The following is a 27410-nucleotide window of genomic DNA, read 5'->3' as shown; positions in this document are numbered from 1 at the left end:
GCTGCCTCCTGCACACCTCCTACTGGGGATGTGCCCGCAACCAAGGTACATGCCCTTGACCGGAATCGAACCTGGGACCTTTCAGTCTGCAGGCCGATGCTCTATTGTGAAAGAATCTTAACCTCTGAGTTCCATGGTCGTCTTTTGGAAAAGGGGGCCCTGTCTTATAGAATTAAAGTGTATAAATAAAAAGTGCTTAGCAAAGACATTGCTTATAGGAAGCCGCTGGTCAGTGTTGCCTCTTTAATGAAGGTGAGGCGGGTGCGGCAAACACTGTGGCGTTGTGCAAGGAGCCTGTAAAGCAGAAATTAGGACAGACCTGCGCCAACTGTGAGGGGCCCTTGGCCCCGCTCTCCTTGCACACAGAATCTTACGGTTCCTGGTTTGGTCCATTAGTTTTTGATCCTTTGCAAAGTTAGGAAACTGAGGTACTCACCCAGTGCCTGGCACGTAGTAGGTCCTCAATAAATACAGTCTGGCTGATCAGGCACCCTCCTCGCAGATGCTTAGAGCAGCAGGGCCTGTGCCTGCACACCCCACACACTAGTTGACTAAAACAGGACAGAATCCTGGCAGAGAGCAGACTGTGAAGGTGCTGCCCGGGACCAGGGCAGGTGGCTGCTCAGCGGAGCTGAGGCTGGGAGGCCATGCGGTGCTGAAGGGGGCTGTGCCATGACAGCCGGGCGGCCAGGCTGAGTGGGAATCGGTGCGGAGTTGGAACGGGGCGGGGAGGACGTTGCTGTCAGGCACTTCAGCTTCACCTTCTAGTCGTGCCAGCCATGGTCCCTGTGTGGTCCTGTAGAACATCACTGAAGTCACTGAAGCTGAGTGGGCAGAAAGGAGAATGCGCCCCTTCCCTCGGAGCGGGGAGCCAGCCGCAGCCTCGTCTCAGGTTCAGGCTTTTTAAGTGGGGAGGGGACACAGTTGGGTCAGTGTTTGGGGAAGAGATACTCCTCCACCCCTCCTCCTGCCCAATACATGGAACAGACACCACCCAGGAGATCTGCAGAAATGGCCAAGGTGACTCGGGAACTGGATCTGCCTGAGGCGGGGAGGCTGCCTGGTCCCAGCCAGGCAGCTGGTGGGCTCCTAGTGGGTGGAAGAAGGAACACCGGGAAGTCTTCCTCCCATCCCACCAGGCGCCCAGTGGCCCAGCCTCCAAGGCCCCTCCTCTGCTCTGCTCCTGCCAAGGGTCCTGTTGGAGAACTCAGAAATTCACTTCTTCAACCCTTGTTTAATGTTCCTTCCATTGTCACATTCCAACGCCCCAGGCCCCAGCGGAGGCCTGTTCTGCGCTCTGGCCGCTCTGGCTGAGGAGGGAGGAGGGGTGAGGAGGGAGCAGCACTGTTTGCAGAACCGGGAGATCCCCCCCCCCCCCCATCTCGCCCCGTCCCCCCCTCCCCCCCAGCTTACTTGACTGACAGGCCGAGATGGCACCGGGCCCCAGCTGGGTGTGTGGAGGTTGGACATGCAGCAGCACAGTCCTCCTCCACAGAAATCTCCGGTCTTCCTGCCGGGGATGGAGCCCCAGCCCTGTGCTGTGGTATTAGTTTTGTGAGCCGACAGCTGAATTCTCCATTTTGGGTCACAGAGATTTTGGGGCTCACGGATTCCTGGGTCAGAAAAAGAACACCCAGTTCACTCAGAAGGATTCTTGAGTAGATGCTGTCCCCTTCTGGGCCTGAGTTTCCCCATGTGTGGGGAGGAAAGGGAGGTACAGTGAAATGGCTGATCTTCGGAGCCCCCACCCCCGTCTCTGAAGGCCTGTGGCTCTTGTACCACAAGAGGTCATCTGTGTTCACTCTTGTCGGGTCGAATTCCACCAAAGCCCGCCAGCCACAGAGGTGAGCACGCCTGCAGCCATTGCCTCCACTCCGTGACCTCTCACTCGAGGTCAGCAATCGGCAGACCCCCTCACCTTCCTGGTTTAAAGCTATCTTCTCTGTCAGGAAGCGGTTTGATACCAGGTTAATGCCTTCCTATCACATCACAGCCACGACTGCCTCTGTTTTGCTGATATGGCTGCTAGGGTTGAGAGGCTATTTGTGTTGTTTTGCTTCTCACCTGCAGAAAGAGGCCGAGTTCTGCAGCTTCTCTCTCACCCACGCAGAGCAGAGGAGAAAGGGCTTTCTGTGGGTCGTCCTCACTCTTGCTCATGTGTTTGCTCTGCTGCTATTGATTCAGGTTTGTTTTCTCCAAGGCCCTACGTGCCTAAAGGCAGCAAAGGAATGGAAAGTGTAGACAGAGCCACCTTTAAGCTGCTTTCCACTTCAAATTAGAGAATTTCACAGGTCTGTGGAATGTCAGTGCTGAGCCCATCATTTTACCCATGGGATGACCCATACCTGGAGACACCTCCCTCCCCCCACCCCCGCCCCTTACTCAGCTACCACTAATGTTCCAGTCCACTCCCCCAGATGTATGCAGGCTTTCTCTTCTAGTAAATCCAACACTGCTAACATCTCTGTTCAACAAATACCTGTTGAGTGAATTTATTGCAGTGCCTCCTATCTCCTGTCTGCCTAAGGCCTCCTAAGTCACAAATGACTTTGTCTCTTTCCGATGGCAAGTGAAATGGGCAGACTTCCTGGTTCCAAGTGCCTTTCCCCACTGGCTGCTTTAGCATAACAACGTGAGGTTGCCATTCCCCTGCTGTTTTTAATTGCACTTCTCCAGACCAAGGGATTGCTTAAAACGCATTTCTGGTCTCTGGTGGTGAGGTGCGACTGTGGGTCCCTTCGCCACCAGGCTTGATGCCCTGATTGGGTTATAAGGCTGGGGTCAGCCTGAGGCTTTTGTTTGTTTGTTTGCTGCCTCCTCTGACTGTTGGTGCCCAGGAATAGTTTCATACTCATGACCTACTTGTGAGCAAATGCGCTATGCAAGCCCCGTGCTCCGTCCTCAAGGAGCTCCCGTCCCTCGGTGGGAAGGGAAGCCAGAGACACGTGAGGCTGCTTAGTGGTAGCAGGTCTTCCGTGCTAAGTGACGCTCCGCTTGGTGAGTGTAGGACGTTAGGGACTGTAAGCCTTTGAGGAGGGGGGGACAAAGAGAGAGATCATTCTGCAGAAAGAGACACAAAATGGGATGAATTTTGAGCTAGAGGCATAACGGGGTCTGTCACGGGGCTGAAGAGAGCCTGTGGACCCACATGTGGCCGCCGCGTGCTGCCGCTGGCTGACGGTCTGTGCTGGGGAGGCCGAAGCCCAGGGCCTGTGCGTGGCTGCAGCAGTTACCTCTGCTCCTTGGGCGAGTTCCACACTTTGAATTTCCGAACCTGTAAATCAGACCTTGAAAAATATTCCTTCTGTTTGGGAAGTGTGTGTGTGTGTGGGGGGGGGCGGTGCGTCTGATGAAGCAGTGGGTGGGCAGGTACTATGTGAATCTTGACTGGGACTAGGCGGGCTGGTGCGGGGGTTGTGAGTGTCCAGGACCAGGGGAGGGGCCTCACCTGGAAGCCTTTCTGTATTTGGGATGCAGCTTTTGGCCGAGAGCCATTGAATGGATGAGGCCAGCTTAAGCAGCTGGCTGTTGCCACCCTGACATTGTGAGTGCTCCCCTGGCCTGTCTGAATCCTCCCGGCTTGCTTACTTGGAATTCCTATCTTCCTGCCCATAGGGGTCCATTGCTGTCTTAGGTGAAATTGCCCCCAATGAACCAGAACCTTTTGTTTAGGCACAATAGGAAGCCTGTCCCCTTAGACTGAAAGGAATGCTAATTGGCTGCTTCACTGTCCTCAGGACATGGGTGCCCAGAATATACAGGACGTGTTCTTTGTTACTGGTGAGATGGAAAGGGCTTATGTAAGCTTATAAAGTGCTGGTCCAGGAAGAGGCAGAGTGCTTGTCGAATGTTAGAGGTTGGTATCCGGCAAATGCCGCATTTTCTGGGTACAAAGGTAGCTATTTAAATTCATGGTCCTTAAACTAATGTCTTCTAAAAATGTAGCTGCTTCCCACCCCTCCCTGCCTCAGCTCCCCCACGGTGGCTGAACGGAAAGGTTGGAGGAGCCTAAGGGCTTCGGGGCCCCTTTTAAAAATAGGGAAAGAGTTGTAAATGTGGTGAAGACTGAAATGCTAGAACGTTCCTTTCCCAGCCCATATTGTATGGTATTTCACCAGGAATTGTTGTGAGGTTGGAGCTTGAGCAAGCACGTCTCCCGTGTGAATGTCACCGAGTTGCCAGTTTCCCCTGTGCTTGCTCTGTAATGCCTGTGACACTGTTTTATCTTTCTGGCCTGTGACTCATCACGAAGAAAGTACAAACTATGCAATTAACACAAAACCTCCTTATTTGCCCTCTTCACCTCCCCCCCCCGCACCCCCAACTCCCCGAGTCACGAATGCCTGCCGCCATTTTTCTGTAAGTCTTTGGAAACTTTGATGTGTTTTGATAGGATAAGACAGCCAGTCATCCTCTCCTGGTTTCACTCATTTAACCCCAAATGTCTGTGAGAATCTTCTCCAAAAAAAGAAGAAAGAAAACCCCGCTCTGAACGTGCAGCCTGCCCACAGGAAGTGATTCAGGGACTGGATTCATGCAAAGCCGGTGGGGCAGGAGGTGGGAGGTGGGGCAGGAGGTGGGAGGCTGGGAACCGGGGCTGGGGAGAGGCGGCCCAGAGAGGATATTCAGGCCTTAATGGTCGCTGCTTCGTGGAAGAAAGTGAAAAACAGAGTGACTAAGAGTCTCGTAATAAGAATTGTTTGTGTAGTGATGTGAGCTAACACAGAAGCTCGCTGGCAGATAAGACGAGAGGAACACTTGCCAGGGGAGGTGAGTTTCTGCTGCTCTGCTCTTTTTACTTCTCAGGAGTGCAAACGTATTTCTAAGTTTCAAGGCTTTCATCAACAGAAGGCTGGGGTCTGTATTTCCACCCCCCTCGCCACCTCTAAGCCTGTTTCTTCTAGGCAGAGGAGCGGGTTGAAGCCAAGATAATTACCTAACAGTCTCCAAAGGCTCTTTCTTCTCAGCTTCCCCTCCAGAGTTAGATGGAGCTTCACTCTGTCACAGAGAGAAGGACTCTTTTTGGGCCTGTGGGTTCAGTCTGGCATTTTATTTTGATTCCCCCCCAAATTGAAAATACAAATGAATCCGTTTCCCAAAAGCAGTTTGGAAACAGAGAGCCTCTAAGTCAGTGGTTCTCAACCTTCTGGCCCTTTAAATACAGTTCCTCATGTTGTGACCCAACCATAAAATTATTTTCGTGGCTACTTCATAACTGTAATGTTGCTACTGTTATGAATTGTAATGTAAATATCTGATATGCGGGATGGTCTTAGGCGACCCCTGTGAAAGGGTCATTCGACCGCCAAAGGGGTCGCGACCCACAGGTTGAGAACCGCTGCTCTAAGTGTTGGCTGGTGAGCAGTCTCCCTGCCCAGGGGGGCCGGCAGCACCAGAGCAATGAGAAGAGGTGTCTAAACGCACCTGGATCCATGACTGCATTTCAGACTCCCTGTGTTTTATGAGGTGTGCTTTGTGGTTGGGGGTTGTGAAAGCTGGGGTGAAGTGTGCTTTCTGCCTTAAGCCCATCAGAAGGCTGCCAGGAACTGTGAGAATCCTGAATGGGCCAGGAGCGATCTCTTTAAAAACAAATGAGAGGATGATCTTCAGGCTTAATTCCACTCCCAGTGAATGTCAACTGGCAGAGTGAAATGGCCGTTCAGAAAGTTCTGTGAAGCCTCATAATTGTTCTTTCCCCTTCTTCCATCAACCAGAGACCAGCCCAGGTCTCTGTAGCATCTTCGGTTTCTGGTTTGAAACCTCTGTGATCCTGACACTTGAGAAAAAGCCATGCCCATCAAATTGGTGTTTGGAGAAAAGAGTTTGTGAAACGGAAGCTGTTAAATAGAAAGCTTACAAATGAAATCCCCCTCTTCTCTTCCTCCTCCCCCTTCTCGTTTCCCTCCTTCTCCTTTAAGATTTCACTACTTTTCTTTGCAATGGGGAAAAGAGGGGACAGGGACAGCAGTCTCCCCAGAGCCCAAGGAGAATCTCTGATGATTCTGACACAGTGAACCCTGTGTTTTGCATTCATAGGGAACCAGGTCTGGGGTGTAACACCCAGATTCAAGGCCAGGCACTTCTTCTTGCTGTTCTTGGCATCTTTGGGCAAGTTATCCAACGTTCCATGAATCTTTCACCTGTAAAATGGGAGAGGGGTCCCCAGCCCATAGCATTCCTGTAGCCCCTGAGAAGTACCAGAAAACACCTAACTCTGAGTTATGAATTGCTTCAGTTCTCCCCGACCTCCACCCACCTCCCAGAACCTTCTCTTTACCCATGGTTCTCAAGGGACCCAGGGCAGTGATTTGCCTCTTAGGGGACTTTTTGGCAATATCTGGAGACATTTTTGGTTATGACAGCTGGGGGTGGGGCCAATACTGGCCTCTGGTGGGCAGAGGCCAGGATGCTGCTGACCATCCTACAGCGCACAGGACAGCACCCCCTCCCAAGGAGTGATCTGGCCCCAAACGTTGGGAGCACTAAGGTTGAGAAACAGTGGGGCTCGCCTTTCTCATAGCCGGATGTGGGAAAGCTGTCCGTGTGCGTGTGCTGTCCAGTGATTAGAAGGACGCCGAGCTTTCTCCATAAATCAGCCTCCCGCTCCGTGCCCATCCCCAGCCCTTCGGAAGGAAGGAAGCCCAGAGGGCCAGGTGATCGTCCCGTGTTTCCTGTGGGGTTCAGCCCCCCACAGAGGGCAGGGCCGCTGGTCCTTGGCTTCTTCCCTTGAGGCTCCTGCCCCCTCTGGGACTCACACTCCAGGCCCCACGAGCCCCTACTTGTTGTGGCCCTGACCTGGCTGCTGGCAGAGTCTCCGGGGGAGGAGTGGAGAAGAGACTCGCCACCGCTCTGAAGCACAGCACGGGGGCTTCAGCCGGGCATTTGACGGGTGTTCCCCCGACTTGGCAGCCTGGAACACCGGATATGATCCATCTGCGAGTTCAGATGGGAATTGAGCTGTTCTTGGTGGAAATGGTTCAATGACTGGTATCAGGGTTGTGAAATGCCGGTTGCAGCTCCTCAGGGGCCAGTCTAAACTGGAACATTAAAAACGTGCTTCAAGTACTTCCAGAACTTGCTGAGGACACTTACGACACTGGGCTAGAGCGTGTGGTCACTGCGGCAGAGCTGCCAGCGAATCCTCCATTATCCAGAACCTGCCCCACCACAAGCCTCACCTAGCCAGCGGCCTTCTCGGTGGTGCCAAATGAACAGAACACGCTGACGTTGGAGACGTTGCTTTTTATTTAAACACCAACCACCAAAGACAATGTTGAAAGTGTCTGGGAATAGTATATTCAGCATACAGCTCAAAGCTCAGTTTCTTTTTATTTTAATATAATTTCAAACCTCAGAAAGTTGCAATGATAGGACAGGAATTACAGTGTACATTGTCCACCCAGAGGCACCGATTGCTCAGCTCATTTTTGAAAACAGCTTTTGCCATCCTAAAGCGTGAGACCTTCAGGCAACTTTAAGATTCAGTACAGCCAAAAAAAAGAATATGTTTCGTCGTACTTGACTCACCAGGCGGGAGAGCGGACTCGCGCTTCACAGGCTCATCAGCGGGGAAGCCCAGCTGCAGGGAAATAGCAGTCGGGAGGCTGCCTTCGTGCTCCAAGTTCATTTGCTTGGTGACCTGGAGGTTCTTAACACATCCGCCTCGGTCTCCTCAACCACAGAAGGGAGGGATTCGGCAAGATGCTCTCAAGGGTCCACAGGTGCCAGCGGTCTGTCGTTCTCCACAGTGGGTTTCGGGTGGACTGCCAGTTGCCAGAGCTTCAGCTGAGCAGGACACTGTTCCCTGAACGGGAGGCCTCTGCGGTGTGCCACCTGCAGCCAGGGGGCTCGGCACACAGCCCCCAGCAGGTCTTCTGCTCAGAACAAAGGAAGCTTTGGTTTGGGGCTATGTTTACCCAAAGGAAGTGATCCTGGGTGAACCCCCAAATAAAAACTCTCAGCAGGCGAGTTTTCAGGGCTTTTCTGTTTGCTGCTCTATCAACTAGCTGACCTGGGCTGTCCATGGCGTGGAGGACTGGAGACACCTTCTGAAACTTGCATATTAAGGTGCAGAAGAGAGAGCGATATCTCAGGACAGACCACCCCTGCTCAGAGGCCAAGTGGACCCCATGCCAGCGGCCTTTTAAAGTCTCCAGCCGAATTTGTTTTGCCTCTTAGAAGGCTTGATGAGTGCACACCTAACTCAAACTTGAAGTCGTTCAGACCTTGTTTTTATTTTGAATGAGAAAAAGAAACAAAAATAAAACCCACATAAAATACAAAGCTCAGGAAGAGTGGAGTGCAAAGATTTTCTTGTGGGTCTGTGAACATGGGCTAGCAGGCTAGCTGGCTTGTTGTACAAGGGGAAGAGGTGAGGACTCATCCCATTGGTGTGGGAAGTATAGGCATTCAGAGCAGATGGACCTGCCAGCTGCAGCCTGCATGTTCTGGGAAGTATGGGCATGAGTGTGGTTTTGTGGTAGTAGTTGGTAATCCGACCCAAGATGGGAAATAACCCCCTTTTCTTACACCAACATATAGCAGATGCTAGGAGAAAAGTAAAGATAAAGAATAAATTGAATTGAAATGGATGCCAGAGGTTTGGATTGATATTGATAACATATTGAGTTATCAATATGCTACTTGGGCCACTTCAAGAAATTAACATTAGTTGAGCATTTGGGTATAAGTTCATATTTGATGCAAATTGACTCCGAAAGCCTATAGGGAGGTTGTTCTCTAGAAATAAAAACGATGTCCTTCTGAAATGGTCAAGTCATATCATGGTATTCTAGTCATGGTCAGGAAATAGCGTTATTGCCATTTACAGTTAGGGAAGAGTGAGTCACAAAGCCTGCCCTCACATTAGATGAACTCTGGGCCTTTGCAAAGTTGGGTGACCTTTCAGACACTCTATTTCTCCATCAGTAAAACTTGCAAGTTTATTGGAAAGACTGGTGGTGGAGTCAGTGTAGCAGTCAGCTAGTGTTAGGTAACAAACCACCCCAAAACAATGATGGTTTATGCTGACTCATGCTTCTGTGGCTCACCTGGGCGTGGCCCTTTGCTGCAGGATTGGCTCAGTCTCTTCCAACTGTGTTGGTTCCTGGGCCCAGGCTGAGGGGCAGCAGCTGCTCCAGAACGGCTCTTGCCATGGTGAGGGCAGAGGTGGTGCAAGAGGGCAAGCAGAAACACACGATGGTACTTTACCTCCTGCTGATGTTTCATGGACCAAAGCAATAGCCTAGCCCAGTGGTCAGCAAACTGTGGCCACCTGAGTGTGGCTCTTCCACAAAATACCACGTGTGGGCGCACACGTACAATGCGATTGAAACTTCGTGGCCACACTCCAGGGGCCAAAGTGCCGCATGTGGCTCGAGAGCCGCAGTTTGCCGACCACTGGCCTAGCCCAAAGTCAAGGAACAAGGACGTACACTCCACCCATGGTAGGAGGAGCAGCAAAGCCATCCAGCAAAGGGCAAGGGTACAGAGAGGGTGGCTAATTCCACCTACTGCAGACATCAAGTGGCCAGCACAGGGCCTGGCATAGCGTGGCAGTAACTTCTGCCCACTGTTGTTACTACTACTCAAAATAGGACAAGAGAAAGCTTGTTTCTGAAAGAAGCTAGAAATTTTCGCATTGGATGTGCGCTAAATAAAATCAGTTTCAGTGGAAATACGATAGTGTTCACAAATTTACTTTTTGTTCACTTCTATGACTCAGGTAACCGGCACAGTGCCTGGGATATGATAGGTGTTCAGAACTATTTGATGATTGCTAAGAGGTCCACTCCCTGATAGGGATGCAGCATGGGGTAGCAGAAAAAGTACTGCTCATCCCACTCCTCACCCTCCATTTCTCAGCACTGGTCTGGGTTTCAATTCTGGCCCTGCCTTTCACAAGTTATTTGACCTTGGGCAAGCCCCTTAAGTTCTCTGCGCTTGGTGAGGGCAGGATATACTGGGCTTTGTCAGTTTCCTATTCTCACACGATAGCTGTGTGCCTGGCACATGGTTCATGCTGGATAGATCTTTGTGTGTTTCTGGAGCTTATGTTCTTTGCTTCCACTCTTCTCCCTAACACCCATGTCCAAATCCACCAGCATTCACATTGGCCTCCAGATGGCTGTGGGGAGATGGTCCCTGGCAACAGAGGACACGAGTGGCATGCGGCAGGAGGTGGGCCCAGCCTTGCCCTCTCCCCCCGGGAGCCTCTGGCAGGCTTCCTCTCACTGTTGGCTTTGGACTCCCGCATGTCCACATCCTTGGCTGTGGCTCCCACCACCATTTTGGGATATTTTATGGATCCCACTTGGAGCCAATGGGAGGAAACCTAATTTCCTGCCACAGGAAATGGTTCAGCTGGTGAAGAATATATTTAAGGATTAAAACCTCTGTCAAAGGAGCTGGAGGGAGTTGCTGGAGAAAGACTTTCAGGGGGTCTCTCGTCAGAAAGCCAGGGTGTGGAAGAGATCTGTGTCACAGATGGGGAGGAGGCGAAGGCAGGTTCCTGGGACTGTCTGGGCCCAGCAACTGGTCTTGGGCCACAAGAAACGCTGGGTCAGGAGAGCGTGTCACAAAGGGATCCTTTCCTGCAACGGAGCATGTTATGGTAACATCAGCTCAGAATGAAGACCTATTTATTGGATTAACTTAAAATAGGCCTGGTGCCCTCTGAGGCTCATGAGGGTGTGAACGGACACATCAGCTAAATTAAATCCAGCAGCTGAAACTCCCCATGTGCTAGTATTACTTTGGAAAGCATCGGCGTGTGTTTTGAGTGGGACAGGGGAGGAGGAGGACTACCAGCGTTGGCTCTGGGCAGCCCAGGGTAAACCAAGAGGAGCTGTCGCTGATGCATTGGGAGTGAATGAGATGCCATCCATGTCATGAGTTAGGGATTGTATGGCCCCAAAGCAGGGGCATGGACCGGATGACTTCTGGAAAATACTGCCCCGCCAGCCCAGGGGTCACGTGCTTGTGAGCTGGAGAGCATGGCTGTCTCTGTTGGGTCCAGCCTGGCCGCCAGGAGTGTCGGCCTCCCCCTTGGGCCTTGTGCAGACTGCCCTGTGATCCTGGTCAAATGACTTTGTTGTTCTTGGTGTGTTTTTTATAGTTGGGCTGGTTGTTTTCTTAATATTGAGTTTATAGAGTTCTTTATATATTTCAGACATAGGACCTCGATCAGATAGGTACTTTGCAAATGTTTTCTCCCAATTCGTGTCTTGTCTTTTTAGTCTCTTAACAGTAACTTTCAAGGACCAGAAGCTTACGTTTTGATAAAGTCGAATTTATCAGCTTTTAAAAATGGAAGGTGTTTCTGGTGTGAGAGCTAAGCAGTGCTTGCCTATCGCAAGGTCACAGAGCATGTCTCCTGTTTTCCTTCTAGAGGTTGCCTTGTGCTAGGCTTTCTATCAGGATCCACTTCAGCACATTTTTGTACTGGGGGCCAGTGTAGATGGAAGTTCATTTTCCTTGTATTTGGATACCCAGCTCTCCTGGCTCCATTTATAGAAAAGACTGCCCTTTCTCTTTGTCTTTGGACCTTTGTCCAAAATCAGTTGTCCAGATATATGTGACTATTTCTGGACTTTCTTAGGTGCCATCATCTGTTTCTCAGGGGATTTGTTTGTTTGTTTTTTGTCATGACCACACTGCCTTGATTACTGTAGCTCCCTTGTTTTTTAAAAAATTAATTATATTATCAAAATAATTAATGTAAATAATAGTTTAAGAATTCAAGAAGTCCTTGACTTGATTCTTTCTTGCATTTTTAAATTTATATTCTTTTTTGTTTCCAAGAGGTTTTATTTTTTAATAGTCTATAAAGGTTCCTATTTTAGGATTGCAATATCCTATTTCCCTGAGAGTAGTATTTGTTTTGTTTTATTTACTTTGGAAGTTTCCTTTTTCTTGCCTCAGACTTGCCTTTTCCCTCCCTCCTTATTTCTTCCTCTGTGCCTCCTGCTAGTGGCTTTCTTTAAAATGCTGGGTTTGGGCTGTGCATTCATATTTAAGAGCGAGGCAATGAAAACACATGAAATGCTCCAGCCTGTGGCTGGTGGACTACCCTGTATAGGGGAAGCTGGCAGGCATAGGGTCATTTTGTTGGGGGGGGGGTCCCCAAATGTCAGATTGCAGGTCCCTTGTGGGCTGAGCTGTTTAATTTCTTCATCAGAAGGGGTGGGGACACGGACCATTCGTCACTGTTCTGGGTCCCAAGTGAGCAAGGGAGCCTCCAGGAATCCTCATCCCAGCCCTCATGTGACCTTCATCCCAAATTGTGCCCTGGTGGCCCCATTCAGAGCCCCCTCTCCAGTTTATTTTCTGCAGAGAGCAAACCTGCCTCTCACAGGATCGGGGAGGCCCTGTTGGTGGGGGCTTGGAAATGGGGCACGGGATCTGACTGCCTCTTCTATAAGCTTTCAACCCATCCCCCTGTTCTCAGCCTCATCCTGCGAAGTGTGTGGTACCTTCAACTCCCTAGTCCCAGGTTCTGAGGCGCCAATGGAATCACTTTTGTTGGCTTCCTCTGACAGGTGCTTGGTTTCAGCTCTCTCCACTCTGCTGTCTGTTCCCATTCCATCATCTGTTTTCCACTTCTGCTATTTTCCTACTTATTGTTTGGGGCAGAACAGAGATAAATGCATCTATTCAGTTTGTTTTACTTGACCTGAAGGACATTTCTTACCCTCGTCCCCCCTTCTGCGGCCTCCCCTTCCTCCCCCATCCATCCTTCCTTCCTCTCTGCGTCCCTCCTCTCTCCCTCCCCTCCACCAGCTTCTCCTATCCTCTCCCCTCCCCCTGTACCCCTCCCCTTTAATCCCTTTCTCCTCCATTCTCCTCCTTCCCTCCTCTTTGCCTGGAGCTTTCTGTGACATAGTTGTTCCAATAGACAGCCAAGCTCTTCAGGCCCCGAGGAAACAGCCCACAAACATAGAAAGGGTTGGATGAGGAACCAGGAAACAAAAGTTCTCTGCCTACGGATCTGATAACCTTCTGTCCTCTTTCACCCCCTTCTTGACCCTCTTTCCCGTCCCTCAACTACAAAAACCCACGATGACCACGTCACAGCCCACCTCACACTCAGACCTTGGCCTCCGTCACCTTCATCGTGTCCACTGGCTGCCCCATTTCTGCCTGCTCCTCACAGAGTGCCCATGAGTCCCATTTATTCAGGCATACGGGTGCCCTCCGTCACATGGGGACAGCGAGGGAAAGCTCGCAAATGCCTCTGGGCCAGCCCCGCCCAGCTGTAGAAAAGCTGTGCCCGCTACCCTCTCCCCGGTGCCACACATAGTAGGTGTTCATAGAATACATGTTAATATTGTGTGTGTGACTGGACTCCCCTTACCTGTGTGGGACTAGCTTCACCTGAAGCCTCCTTCCTCTCCGGAAGCCACCTGCCTGCCCACCTGCTCTTGGCTGATGGTGCCCCTGCCAGTCCTGAGCTCCCCAGTCCCGTCTGCTGCCCAACGTGCTTGTCATGCAGTTACCTGGGTTTTTATAAAGAGGAAGGTTCTGATTTAGTCGGTTGGATAGGCTCTACCTTTTACACAGGCTTCCGTGGACCCGACCTGCTGGTCCCGGACCACACTTGGGCCTGGCCTGAGAGGAGGGGGTCCCAGCTGCTCGAAGGCTGGTCACCACGGAGGACGTGGCTTGACAGGGACAGGGCACTGCCATTTGGCGTGTGTCTGGCCCATCTGGGCTGGGGACCGTCTCAGAACCGAGTGTGGTGTGTTCTGCTCGGCCCACGCACGGCCCTGTGGGTGGCACCTGGGTCCCCCTGCAACCACCCCTCACACTGAGAGGCACTCCTGGGAGGTGTAGGCTCGCCTTTTAAAAGCCCCTTTAGTGTCCCTCTTTCTCTCCCGGACTCATCACAAATATCACCTGAGAAAGAGATGTTTGAGGTTGTTTTTGTGTTTGTTTTTCTTGTTTTCTGATGTGTGAGGGAGGCACTGGGTGAGTGTGGAGAGCGATGAGAGCCATGCTGTGTGCTCGGTCACCCGCGCACACACCTAAAGAGCTCATTTTCTCGTTCATCCCTGCCCCGCCCACCTCCCCTGGCTCCTGGACCTGTGCAGACCGGGGCTCCAGTGCCCTTCCGTTTATGTAGGGGTGGGTGGGGGTGAGCCCTCCCCCAGGGCCTGGGAGAGCCAAGCCCACTCTGTGGCCCCGGGAGGCATGGCTTCCTTGGTGGGCCTCTGTGTCCTCCCGGGATCCGGTCCAGCGCTGAGTTAGCGGGTCTCTGCTCTCCGGGCCTCCGCCCTGGGGAGAAGGGAGCGAGGGAGGGCTCCCGTCCCTGCCAGCAGGCTCGCTCGGGCCGCAGCCGGCAGGACTTTGGAGGAGGCACGCCACGTCCACTTCACTGTCTCTCTTTGCCCTCCCCTCCCGGCAGGTCCCTGGATGGCCGGCTGCAGGTGTCTCATCGGAAAGGGCTCCCCCATGTCATCTACTGCCGCCTGTGGCGATGGCCCGACCTGCACAGCCACCATGAGCTGCGGGCCATGGAGCTGTGTGAGTTCGCCTTCAACATGAAGAAGGACGAGGTCTGCGTGAACCCCTACCACTACCAGAGGGTAGAGACCCCAGGTATGGCCCCCTGTCTGGGGTCTGCAGGTGCTTCATGTCACCGCCTCCCCTTGCCCCTTTCCTCTCCTCCTTCCTCTTCCTGAGGGAGGGTCTGCAGTGTATTTGGGGGTGCAGGGCCTCGGTTCACGTCTGCTCTGTCTCCCCTGGGCAGTTCTACCTCCGGTGTTGGTGCCGCGCCACACAGAGATCCCGGCCGAGTTCCCGCCGCTGGACGACTACAGCCATTCCATCCCCGAGAACACTAACTTCCCCGCGGGCATCGAGCCGCAGAGCAATATTCCAGGTGGGTGCTGGCAGTGCGGGCCGGCGGGGGACATGGGTCCCACTGCTCCCCTTGGGCCCCCTTGGCCTCCCCGTCACCCCCTCTGAGCACACAGCGCTGGCCCCTGACTCAGAACCACATCCCTGTTGGGAGAGGACCCGTGGCCTTGGCTCCCGCTCACTAACGATGCTTTTCTTGGCTGCGAGGAGTGGCGGTGTGACCCTTCCGCCCGGCCTCAGCGCAGTCATTTATTTTGGAAGCGGAAATAGCGATGCTGTGTTCCTCTCACCGCCCTGGAGGCCGGCCGGCGCTGAAGGTCAGGCAGGATCCCTGCCGGCCCAGGGGCTGCGAGGCCGTGGGTGCTCTGAGCCGCGTGGGCAAGTGCAGAGCTGGCCTGTGAGTCAGCCTCTGAGCTTACAGCCTGGGTGGGGGCGGAGGCCCAGTTCGAGCTTTCCCTCCCCAGGGAGAAGTGGGCCCCAGAGAGTGCAGGAGCGTTTAGAAGCCCCTCACTGACATGCAAACACAGCGTGAACCAGCAGCACTCTCGGAGTCTCGGGTAACAGCCCGCAGCACGTGGGCTGGTCCCTGCAGGGCGGTGGCTGCTGGGTGGTGGCCATGCTGTCTGTGTTCCTTTCAGAGCGTCCTATGGGGACCAGCTTTAACCCTAGTGAGTTTCCTGGGCCGAGGTTGACGGCGGGCCTGTACGTGTGGGTCACTGCAGCCAGGAGAGACCCACTTGACAGCCCCAGCCTTGTCAGATCCTGCACCGGACGCTGCTGTCCAGGGGCAGGCCCCCCACTGTGTTCATTCAGCTTAGAAAGCTCAGTCAGGGCCGGGCGTCATTCAGAGAAGCAGGTCACGGTCTCTGCTGCCACTGGACTCGCAAGCCACTTGGGAAGCTAAGCGGTCCCCTAAAGAGACAGCGTATAACCAGGCACCTGCCCAGGAGTCGGCGCCGGAGCCAGAGTGCGGTTTGGTTTGAGGGGTCGCCCTTTGGAGGACAGGGATGGGCAAGGCTGCAGCAAGTCAACAGCCTCCCTTGAGGGTGGTCTTCAACCGGAACTCGAAGGAGTGGGTAAAGCCAGCCTGGCCGAGGTTCTAGAAACAGACATTTCAGACTTCGGAGTGGGAGGGTGTGAACAGGGGTGGGAATGAGGTAACAATCGGGTGGGGAGCCTGAGGTGGGAGGCGGAGGACAGTGGGACCAGGAGCTGTGTCCTTGCTTGGAGGCCCATGATTCCTCCAGCGCTGCTACCGGCACAGGGTGCGAATGTGCGAGAGTTTGCAAAAAAATCTCTCTCCAAGTGTGGAGGCCAGTTAATAACCCCTTTCCTTCTGATTCTCAGAAACCCCACCCCCTGGCTACCTGAGTGAAGATGGAGAAACCAGTGACCACCAGATGAACCACAGCATGGATGCAGGTCAGAGTCCTGCAGGGGTGCGCTCCGAACCCCGAGCGCCTGCCCTCCTTTCCCTCCCTCCCTCCTGCCCTCTTTCTCTCTCCAACCCTCCCTCCACGCCTCTATCCAGTATTTGTAGAACAGCCACTCAGCCAGGGGCTGGGGATAGAGGAGGAGCCTGAGCAGCCCACAGCTGGTGGGGAGCCTGACAAGACAGGGAGCAGTTACTGTGCATCTCTATGCTCCCTGATGGAAGTCGCCACAAGGCATCAGGGGCGCAGAGAGGGCCCCTATTCCAGCTTAGAGGGGAAGTGCTGGGGCGGAGCAGTACCTTGCAGTATAGGTTTTTCTTCAGTTGAGTCTTAGAGCGATGTAGGTCTCAGCCAAGTCGTTCTGTCAGGCAAAGGGTGTGCCAGACAGAGTCATGGGGCACAAGCGGGAGAGCCTGGTGCATTCTTGGGACAGTAAACAGTCAGTGTGACCTACTCCTCCAGAATGGGGAGATGCAGGAGGGCACGCCCCTCAAGGCTTCACGTGTGGCCGGGAGCTGACGGGGAGCCACTGCAGGCTTTCAGCAGGGGCTGTGCCTCAGTGCCATGTTGCTGGCCATGGGGTGGGCTCCATCACCAGGAATAGTTCCAGAGCCTGAGTGGAGGGAAGGTCTTTGCCGCTGGCCAGTGGAGGCAGGCCCCCGGAGCATCTGTTTTTGTGTGGTGACCAAATGTGATATGTGTTCCTATTGTGAGGGACCCACCCCAGCTGTCTCCAGCCACATCTCCAGATGTTCCCATGTCATTTATTATGGGACCAAATGGGCTCCAAACCAGTGGTTTCTGGAGTTGAACCCCAGCTGCCACATGGAATGTGCGGTTGGGTGAGGAGGAGGGAGCCAAGCAGATGTTCTGTTCCAATGATGGCGGGCATGCCTTGTGCCCACAGAGCCGCTAGACAAAACATAGCCACCTGCCTTGCGCACAGCCCAAAAGAGAGTATGCGATTCCTGAAAGATGGACGAAAGCAACTCACATGTCCACTGTAAACGTAGTTGCTTGATACCCAGCCTGGGCATCGTGTCACTTTGGGGTTTAGCACCTCCCCACACACACCCCCTGGGTGAGTGGCTGACAGTGTGAACCCAGTGGAATGCATTGAAGACCTTCCTGTACTCGATGCCAAGTGGCCATGGCAAGCTTGCAGCCATTAAATGCTGGCATGGGAAGCCGGCCAGCTAAACAGCATCTCTCCAGATGCTACATTTCTCCTCACTCTCCCTTCCCTCTTCCCTCCTTGCTGCCCTCATGTTTGTGGAATGATTACTGTTACAAAAGAAAACAGACCAAAGGAGAGGGTCTGTATATGGGCTGAGCAGCTGCCATTCTGCCCCTTCCTGACCTGCCTCGCCACCCCACTTTCTCTGTCCCCTCTCCCTTCTTCTTGTCCTCCTCCCATAAATGTACTTGCAGGGCCCTGTTGTGAACACTAGTGATTTATCGAAAGTGGACATGGGGCTTTGTGGACCCCAGCCAGCCTGTGGGTGAGCGGGTGGGGCCTCCTATTTATTCTCCCTTCTTCACTCAAAGTTGTCCATTTGGAAACCAGTCCAGTTGCTCATGGACAGCTGAAATGTGGCGGCTGGAGCCCGAGGATCACCTGGTCTGGTCCTGGGTCTTCCCTAACACACAAGTCTGCTCAGAGCAGTGAGAAGGTTCCGTAGCCTTCCTGGGTCTACATGAGCCGCCACAGAACAGGAAGCCGGCCTTTACTGAGCACCTACTATGTACCAGTCACGGGGAAGGCAGTTTCACATGCACGCTCTCCCTTCGTTTCTACAGATCACACAGTAGATGGTGATTTCCCTTATGCCTGAGGGGGAGGGTCAGGGCTCAGCGAGGTTAAAACTCTTTAGCCAAGTCCCACAGCTAATGCCTGGCGGCATGGCCGGGCCCCTGATTCGGAAGCTCTGCTTCTTCCAGGCTCTCCCACATCCCAGTGGATTAGGTGCTGGGGGAGAAAAAGAAACCCAGGCGAGAGCAGGAACAACCCCCCGTGAACAGGGGCCGTATGTATGCAGACTGGCAGATTTCAGGGAGGAGCCAGCCCCACTAGGCTGTTAATAAGTGAACAACTCTCCGTCGCCCGGTGGTGCAGGGACAGAGGAGGGACGTGCCAGTGTGCCCTGTGGAAAGGCACTCACTTGGTTTTTTTGGAAGGTCGATGCCATATGGTTGTTTTTCTTCCTGGGGCTGAGGGATGGAGAGAGGGTCAGAAAGTAGGAAGAATTGTGTAGGTTTGGACTTTTGCCACGTACAGCATTGTGTCTTATATAAAATGTCAGTCTGGTCGCTGAGCTGTGGGATTTCTGAGGCAGCTTGGTGAGTTTTCTGAAACCTGGGGAAATGGTTGGAATGGTATTTCCAGGTGCCTGAGCCACTGAGAGCAGTGAGAGGTGATGTCTGGGTGGCCACAGGCCCCACCTGTGCGGCACAGCTGGCCTTCACTGCTTGGGGCTTTGAGGAGCTGGGGAGGGGGCCTTCGCTGCCCTCTCTTACTTTCTTGGGGGCACAGTTTACAGGGCAGGAGGGTGTGGTGTAGGGTCTGTTCCCTAGTTGGGAACTCGGCACCCCTGAGCTGTGGGTCCTGGGGAAGAGCAGCACCCTGTCAGTCGTGGCTGAGACCCCCAGGTCATCCACTTATCCATGTTCCACAGATGATGTCCCCTGGGCCCGTGGAGGGCAAGGACGGGCCAGGATGTGGCGATAGGCCTTCTCCTGGGCCTTGGAGGGTCAGCCCGGGGTTTCTTTCTGCTGGCCACCCAGCTGCCCACCTTGATGTCAGGAATTGGGTTCTCCAGCCAAAAGTCTTTTATGAAATCTCACGCCTGTGTCTCACTTTGCAGGTTCTCCAAATCTATCCCCGAACCCGATGTCCCCAGCACACAGTAACTTGGGTAAGTGTCTGCTCGTCTGTGTGACTGTCTCCCCTCTAGCTGCAGTCCTGGCAGGTGGCCAGTGTGAGGAGGGGGTCCTGAAGGTGAGGCTCCACCCCAACCCCCCACATGGGCCAGCTCAGCCCGTTGGGTTTCCGGTTACAGGGATTCTGGGGTCACCCACAGAACGGGAAACCTGAGAACAGCGGTGTCAGGAAAGGCCACTCTGTGCCGGGTTGTGTTTCCCCCGTGATGCTGAGACGTGAGTGAGTGAAAATTCCCCAAACCTCGTGCCCAGGAGCCGAGGGTCTGTGGTCAGCCAAGCGTGCGTGCGTGGTTGGATGGAAAGCCATGGGCGGCCGACTCCAGCCCCCAGCTTTCATAGAGGTTTCCGGTGCACTTCTTTGGAGTCTGCCTGAGCATTTCATCTTACAGTGATGTCATTAGTATTTAAAACGGACACATATAAGGAGCCTGAGAAAAAAAGCAAAATTGCCCACAGTCTCTCCACCCCAAACCACTGGTTTTGCTCTATCACAGTCCTTCTGATGTTTGTGGACCGAGCATAGATATTTGTGCCTTGCCACCGTGATCATAGTGCATATCCATTTTTTACTTTTTCTCTCCTCTTTGTGCTTTTGGTAAACACATTTCCATATGTCGGTGCCTCGTTGATCATTTTGCATCAGCTCCTGATGTTTGGAGCAGCTGGACCATGATTTTCACACTTTCCCTCAGCCCGTGGACTTCTGGGTCCATTTTTCTGAGATTTGCTTTTCTACCCCAGGGAAGACCTCAGCTCTAGTGTGGGGCCTGCTGAAGGGCTCAAAGCAAAGGAAACATCCATTCCACTTTTATTGAAGGGAATCCTTTATGTGCTGGCCTGGCAGCTTTAGAAAAATGTGAGTTTGATTTTGTTTTGGCCTTCATTGCTGGGGCTTAATGTGTGGCTCAGGAAAAGAAATAGGTAATACCCAAGCTTGGTGAATCGGAGGGGATTGGCCTGTCTTCTGTTTCCAGGCCTTGACTGATAGCATCAGGTGAAGAAAGCCATCCCCTGGAACAGTGAGAGAGGCTTGAAAGCCCTGTAATGTGGGCTGACTCGGGGGCAGTGTGAGATGGGACTTTGAGATCTGTCTTAACATCTTGGTAAAATAATATCACTGTGAGTGTTGGGCTTTGGAGAGGGAAGGTCACATTCGATGGGAGAGGACTGATTGAATTATTTAAAAAACAGACTCTGTGGGCTAGAAGCCACACTCACACTCGAGAAATGAAAGGTCATGATTGTGAATTGGACTCTGGGCTTTGGCCTTTGAGGTTACCCCACCCCGTGACCCCGGCAGCACTTCCCCTCCTAGACTCTGGAGCAGGCTCACCTGGGAGACCTCACTGCCTGACTCAAGATGCAGATGGGCAGTTGTCACTTGCTGTGAACTCCTATCTGCCTTGTGTGGACTAGGATGACAGGATGGTTCTCGAACGTGGACCCAAGGCAGAGTGTCCTATTGACGCATCCCTTCCTCCCCATTCCTCAGGCCCTTTTCTGAGGGTTGAGGATTCTTAGAGGTAGGAACAGGTCTCGAGCTGGGAAAGCAAAGAGTGGGTGCCACTCTGCTGGGAAGGTCTGAATTGGGGGACGAGTCAGTTGACGAGTCAGGGTTAGGACTCATGGTGAGACACAATGCTGATAGGCTTGGCTTTCTCTCAAGCCCTCACACCCCCACCTTCATCCATTTAAAACTATCGGCTTCATTCCACCCGTAAAATCTCGTGGATTCCTGGCCTCAGAGCTGGAAGGGAGGAAATGACGGTGATGACAATGGCAAACATTTCTTGAGAACTTACTATTTCCTGTGTCGCTCATTGTTCCAGGCCAGTCTTCATAACAACTGTCTAAGGTAGTGATTTGGTAGTTTTTCATTTCACAGGTTAGGAAAGCAAGGGGCAGGCTGCTTGGCTAACTTGTCCCAGGTCACACAGCTAGTAAGTGAGGAAGCTGGCTTTGAACTCAGGCCTCGGGACCCAGAGCACGTGCTCCTGTCTGCAGCAGGGCACTGCCTTGCTGGGGCATTTAGACCAGTTTCCCTCGTCCCACCACCTTACTCAGAAGACCCAGGCTCAAGAAGGGCATTTATTAATTTACAGTCAGGGACAAATGTCCGGTTGAAGACAGTGTCTCATCTGGTCCCTGGGTGGGAACCTGCCCACTTGCACCTGTCTCTTCCTTACTCATTCCCCAGGCACTTCTTGCCCAGTGGCTGTGTGCCCATCCAGGTTGGGGGGATTTGAAGAGGACTCACAGACCCTGTCCTCCATGAGCTTACGGCCTTGCTGGGATAAATAAGGCAGGACTGTGCATAAGTATAAAACAAGAAGTAGGTGCAGATGAAGTACCCTGAGAGGTCACAGGAGGTAGCGGTGGTATTCCAGTGGGTACAGGCTTGCCAGTGTCTGCTATGTATGAACTCATTTCGTCAGCACTGGCTGAGTTCCCAGGATGCACTGACACTGGTGGTCCAGAGCTGGGGATGACACTTAGGAATCAAAGTCTGGCAGAGTGGCTGGAGGTGTCCGTGCCCACCTGGGAGGCATTGTGCCAGATGCCAAGGGAGCAAGCACAGAGGAGGGAGGAACGATATATGCCAAGGAAGAAGGTGCCGGATGAGATGGGAAGACCTCAGAGCTGTGGCGACATATGTGAGCTGGACCCTGAAGGACACACAAGTAGGATGCCATGAGGAAGGAAGGAGGGAAGGACATTGCAGGTGGACGGAATGGCATGAAAGGGCCGGTTGAGCTCCAAGGACAAGCTGGTGGACAGCCTTTTCCAAAGTGGGGTCAGGAGACAGGATTTTGTCATCAAGTTTGGAAAGCCTGCACTCCCCTCTCATGGGGCCCCAAGGCACTGGCATAGTAAAGCCTCCGAGAAGTCCTGCAGGAAGGAGGCCTGTTTGATCAGCATCGCTCCCTCGGACCTGACCGCTATTCCATCACTTTTGTCTTATAATCCCATTTCCCGCCCAGAGACGGCACTTTGGAAACACTGACGAAGGTTCGGCTGAAGTCGTAGGAGTGGTTGAATTCAGTGGAGTGGGAGACCCAGCTCAAGAAGGAGAGAGAGAGGGGGGCCCCTTGTGGGAGGGACGGGGTTGAGGAAGAGGCTGAGGGTCAGGTGCAGGATGGGCCACAGCAGCCAGAGGGATGGGAGATGCCAGGGAGGTCCCACAGAGATGCAAAATGAAATTAAGAAGAGACCCAGAGTTTGACATCAGGAGTTCAAGGGCATCCTTTGGAGAGCAGGTGTGGGGAGGGGTGGTGGCGGAAGTTGGTCGGAAATGGGCTGAAGGGCAAATAAAGGGTGAGGGCGGGGAGGGAGCCCACAGCGGCAGCCTCTGGGTTCCTTCTTCCGGCCCCTATACCAGACGGTAAGTCCCAAACGGTAGGGAGATGGCAGGCACACAGCAAGTGCTTCCTAGAGAAAGATGGGGACATCTCAGGACATCTCGTTATTTCTTGTGAATAAATTATTACACAAAAAGAAATAAGACATAGGCTATCTGGCTCCTTCATTTCCTCCCCACTCCAGGCGAACGGTTGGGCCTCCCGCCACCAGGTGACTCACGGGAGCTCCAGTGTGTGACTGAGAGCCAGCTCAGCCTCCCGCCAGAGGCTGCGGAGACCCCAGGGCTGTGTTTTCTGTGTTTTCGGGGTGTGAGCAGGTGATGTTCCTGTTATTTCGCACTGTGCTGCCTGAGTCACCTGGAATTTCCTAAGCACCTAAGGCAGAAGGATTGGGGCAGTTGGAGAGGAAGGAGGAAGGAGGAGGGAGGTGGGGAGAAAGGAAATGATAACGATCTGGATCCTGCTGGTGAGTAAGTTGTTTTCTGCTTCTAAGTGAGACATTGGGGATGGGCCTTGACCTAGGGAAGCAGGGTACCAGGGAGTGCCCAGGGCAGCAGCTGAGTGAGTTTAAGGAGGTAAAAGTTCCTCAGAGCGCCTGGGGCAGAGGCCCCTTCCTCTCCTGCCAGGAGAAGGGCTGGGGGAGGGCAGCAGGACCCCCGGGGCCCTGACAGAGGATTTGGGTCCGGTTACAGCCCTTCCTGCTGCTGCACATGGCCTTTCCCTCAGGGGAGTCAGAGGAGCTCAATGGCAGGAAGTCAGCTGCCCGCCCTGCCCTCACACTTCCGAGGGTCCCGCTCTGAGACTTTGCCATGGTTTCTGGTCTGGGCGAGCTGGCGCTAGGCTGACTGCGCGGGGTTCCTTCTGTGTACACTCTGGTGTGTGGCCCTCATCTTCAGTGAGATGGGCTGGAATGGGTGCCCCAGAGGCGGGGACCCAGATGGCCCGGGTCTGCAGGAATAACGCTGAGGTGCGCAGGTGGCTCAGACACAAGGGGCCCATCCTGCAGGGAGTGGTCAGGCAATGCTCCACAGCTTCGGGAGCTTGGCTCTGACAGTCGGGGCTGGGCGCCTAGGTAGAGGGAACAGCAGGAGAGAGGGCAGCCTGAAGGCAGGTGGGGATGGCCGTGGGGAGCCTCCCAGCCTGAGGTGGAGCTGCTTCACCCTGAGGAGCGAGCGCCCAGAGGAAGCCAGCCATTCAGGTTCGCCCTTTGGCCTTGCAGTGTCGTGCTCCTGGCCTTGCCGGCTCCCTGCTTTCGATTTATAGTAGAAAGTTAATTTCCCCTCTGGCCTCCCCCTTCCTTTACCGGATTTGGATTTCTTGCACATGTTTTTAATAGGGATCCCTTAATCCAAGTGTTGCCTTCTGGGTTTTATTCTGTTTTCTTTTCCTTAAACAAAACAGAAAGTCTATGCCAGTTTGGAATAGGGCTCAAAACTGAAGCCAGCCCATGTGTAAGACTGGCAGGGGGCCAGTCATGAATTAAGTGCCCCATGCCACTCGAGAAGTCTGGCCGACATCACACCGGTAGGGGCAGGGGGCCGAGCACGGCTAGAGCTGGAGGTTCCTGCGTCTCTGACGCCTCTGCTCCAGGAACAGAGATTAGCACCGACTCAGCAGTTTGGCCGCAAGCAGGGAAGGCCCTGGGCACACTCCGTCACCTCCCATTCCAGGTGTGCCAAGCCCTTGGCCTAGAGATGCAGAGCCATGCTCCACTGGGGCGAGGCATCTCACCAGACTACAGGGTCATCCTCCCAGAGTAGCCTTTGGATGGGGTGTCTTCAGGTTCCTTTGAAGAAGCAACCTTATGTAAAATCCTTTCTGCATTTGTTGGGAAACTCGAAAACCAGGCCTGGCTGGCTTGATTGAAGTGGGGGAGGGGTTACCCCCTTGATGGACTTCTTTTAAGGTTTTGTGCTAAGACAAGCGTTGTTTCCCCCTGCAGAACTAGTAAGAATTCTGTCCACCAACCAGAGAATTGTAGCATATTCTCCCTTTTTGCCTTGTCTGCTAGGAAGCTCAGAGCCCAGGTGAGGGTTCTTTCAGTAGCTATCGTTCTATGGTTATGCCATGTGTAGCCTTCTCTTTTCTAGGGTCCTGACTCTTTGTTTCTCTTGTACTTAACCATGATGTGGATACGTCTTTAGGTGGGAAAGAAATGAGGGCGTATGCGAGGTTTAAAAATGAAGTGCCATTCAAGGCAGAGCTCGGCGGTGGTGTTCTTACTTTGGGTCTGCTGCTCCTCTTGCAGAAGTGCCTTGAGGAGCAGCTGAGGGGTGTTGGGGGAAGGAGAGAGGTGGAAGGCATGGCGGGCTTTGAATTATTTGCAGAGAGTAATAAATGTGTGGCTGGGGGTGCTGTGTGGTTCGGAATGCAGGTCAACGCGTCTACACAGCCCTCTCTGAAATGGCTGCTTCCAGACCGTCTCGGCCTGAATGCACTGCGCCTTCAAACTAGCATCTCCTTAATTACGTGTCAGGCTCCTGCGTCCAGCGTTTTCCACAACACTGTCCAGTGTGTGTCTGCAAGTTGCAGGGACGTTTGGATAAGGACTCCGATCTGCTTGGGAGGACCTCTTGGGCCAGGTCCCTAAGCCCCTCTCTGGTTGAGACATCTTGAATCCATACTTCCCCAGAGTGAGGTTCCAGCTCCATGTCACCGGACGGTTGGCCTGGCGGCTTTTGGTAGGTGGGCTATGTCAGTGTCCCTGGGTACCTCGCTGTCTGTCTTCCGCTTGGACTAAGCCCTGGAGTGCTGGATAGGGATTTATAACTTGGGGAGAGGACTCTTTCTGTTCTGCACTTTGCTGGGCAACCAGGGCCAGCCCAGATCAGCCACAGCTGCACCTTCAGGCCAACGCATGCCAGAAGCACAGTGACCTAGCTGGTCTGCTTTAGCTGTCCTCTAGCGCACTGCAGATACTCTTAGACTGGGAAACTGAGGCCAGAGAGGGAAGTCACGTCCCCCATCCGCAAGGGCACACAGCAAGATCAGCAGAGCCTGCCTGCTGGCCGTGGTGGCCGGCGGCCCTTCCCCAATACCTCTGGCCCTGACATGTTGCCCGACCACTTGGAAGGCTTGAATTGCACTTGGGTTTATTTATTTTTTAAGGTTTCCAAAGCAACACGGCTCACATTTAGTGACCACATTGTTTAGAATATAGCTTATCTCACTGGAATGTGGAAGCATCCCGCAAAGCCTGAGCCGGAAGTGGCTCAGCTCCACTTGGGGCGCACAAACCACAGGCCACGGTCACTCCCGCCTCATCACGCCCCGCCCACTGAGGAGCTTAGATCCCCTGCCTTCCTTCCCTTCCCTCCCTGCCCCCTGGGAAGAGAGGAAAGGGGCAAAGCGTCCTCTTGTGATGGAGGTCAGAACAGGAACAGGATGTACTCAAGTTCAAATAATCAAAGTTGTAATTGTACACACCATTTCTCGAGTGTTTGATGCGAGGTCCGCACTTCTTAGGAGTTGTCTCCGCCCCTCCATAAACAGGGCTTGGTGGTGGAAAAGATTCTCCGCTCAGGTGGCTGGGGCGGGGGATCTGGAAGCTGGAACTCGGAGTGGGAATGGTTTGCTCAGCCACACGGCTAGTCCGTGCCAGAGCAGAGAGAGAACTCGGGTCCACCTGGGTTTAAAGCTGGCGCTCCATGACCTGGTTGACAGCTAGGACAATCATTTTTAACCAGTGGCTTTTTGTCCCCTAGAAGACAGCTTGCAATGTCTGGGGGCATTTCTTGTTGCCACAGCTTGGGAGGGTGAGATGGATGGGCGCTACTGACGTCTCGTGGATAGAGACCAGGGGTGCTGCTAACCATCCTGTAATGCCCAGAGTCTCCCTCTCCCCTAAACAAAGAAGTATCTGCTCCAACCTGTCAACAGTGCCGCGGCTGAGTAACTGATCTGGGCGTCCTAACTCTCTGGCTGACACGCTCTGGGTGTGTGTTGAGTGCAGGCACGGATGTCCATTATCGATCCGTACCTCCCACGCGTGGACACAGCCTCTGCCCTTAGAAGGGAACGTGGGCACAGACCCCAGGAGATGAGGGCCACTTGGCCCTGCAGGGGGCACCCAGGCCCCTCTCAGAACAGCTTCTGGTTTCTCTCTCTTGGGCTTTACACGCTTTCAGAGGTCTGGTGAGCAGAGGGTCCTGCGGGTACTAGCCCCAGGAAGTTACCTGGCAGATGGTGAGCAGAGGTCTCAGGCCTGTGCTGAGACTTGGCCTGGCCCACTCACCAGCTCCCATGGGACACACCCAGGTCGCCACGCTCCAAATATATGTCAGAGCCAGAGTGAGTGATCAGGCTGGGGGTCTGAGATGGGGGCCGGGGAGAATGAGCAGGGGCTCCCTGATCCTCCAGCCACGCAGGCAGAGAGCAGGATGTGGGGAGCTCGGCCTCCCGGCCAGTGGAGCAAGCAGTGCAGAGAGGCAGCTGGAAGGGGTGGGACTGGAGACATGATGTGAGTGAGAAGTGACGAGTGCCGGCCAGTGCAGAGAGGTGAGAGGTGATGCCGGGCGGGCAGGAGGAGGACAGGGGCGGCTGGGGAGCCCAGAATGGCTGGAGGTGACAGGAAGGCTAGGGGTCATGTGGAATCACATGAGGGGAAACTGCTATTTCAGGGGTTCTGGACTCTTCTGAGAAAGAGAACCAACACCTCACAAGACGGCCGTTTTGCTCTGAGGAGCCCTGAATTGGGACTAGAGACTGATAACTAGGACAAACTCAGAACTTCTCTCAGGCGCGTTTGTGCCTGAGCCACTCCAGGAGGTGGCATCTGGAGGCATCCAGAGGTAGTTTCCGGAATGAGAGCCGTGGGCCG

General features: G+C 53.7%; 1 protein-coding gene across 1 annotated transcript in view; it reads left to right on the top strand.

Annotated features, from left to right (window-relative positions):
* SMAD3 (SMAD family member 3) overlaps positions 1-27410 on the top strand; it is a gene marked incomplete at its 5' end in the record, with an annotated part of 114668 nt that overhangs the window by 73756 nt on the left and 13502 nt on the right. The window contains 4 exons of the mRNA XM_081113433.1: positions 14405-14598; positions 14750-14881; positions 16207-16281; positions 19157-19207. Of these exons, the coding sequence (XP_080969559.1) occupies positions 14405-14598; positions 14750-14881; positions 16207-16281; positions 19157-19207 (452 nt within the window). The remainder of the gene's footprint in view (positions 1-14404; positions 14599-14749; positions 14882-16206; positions 16282-19156; positions 19208-27410) is intronic.

Source organism: Myotis nattereri (assembly GCF_964212035.1).
Source record: "Myotis nattereri genome assembly, chromosome: 1".
Classification (NCBI taxonomy): domain Eukaryota; kingdom Metazoa; phylum Chordata; class Mammalia; order Chiroptera; family Vespertilionidae; genus Myotis; species Myotis nattereri.
This window is presented reverse-complemented; position numbering and strand designations above follow the sequence as displayed.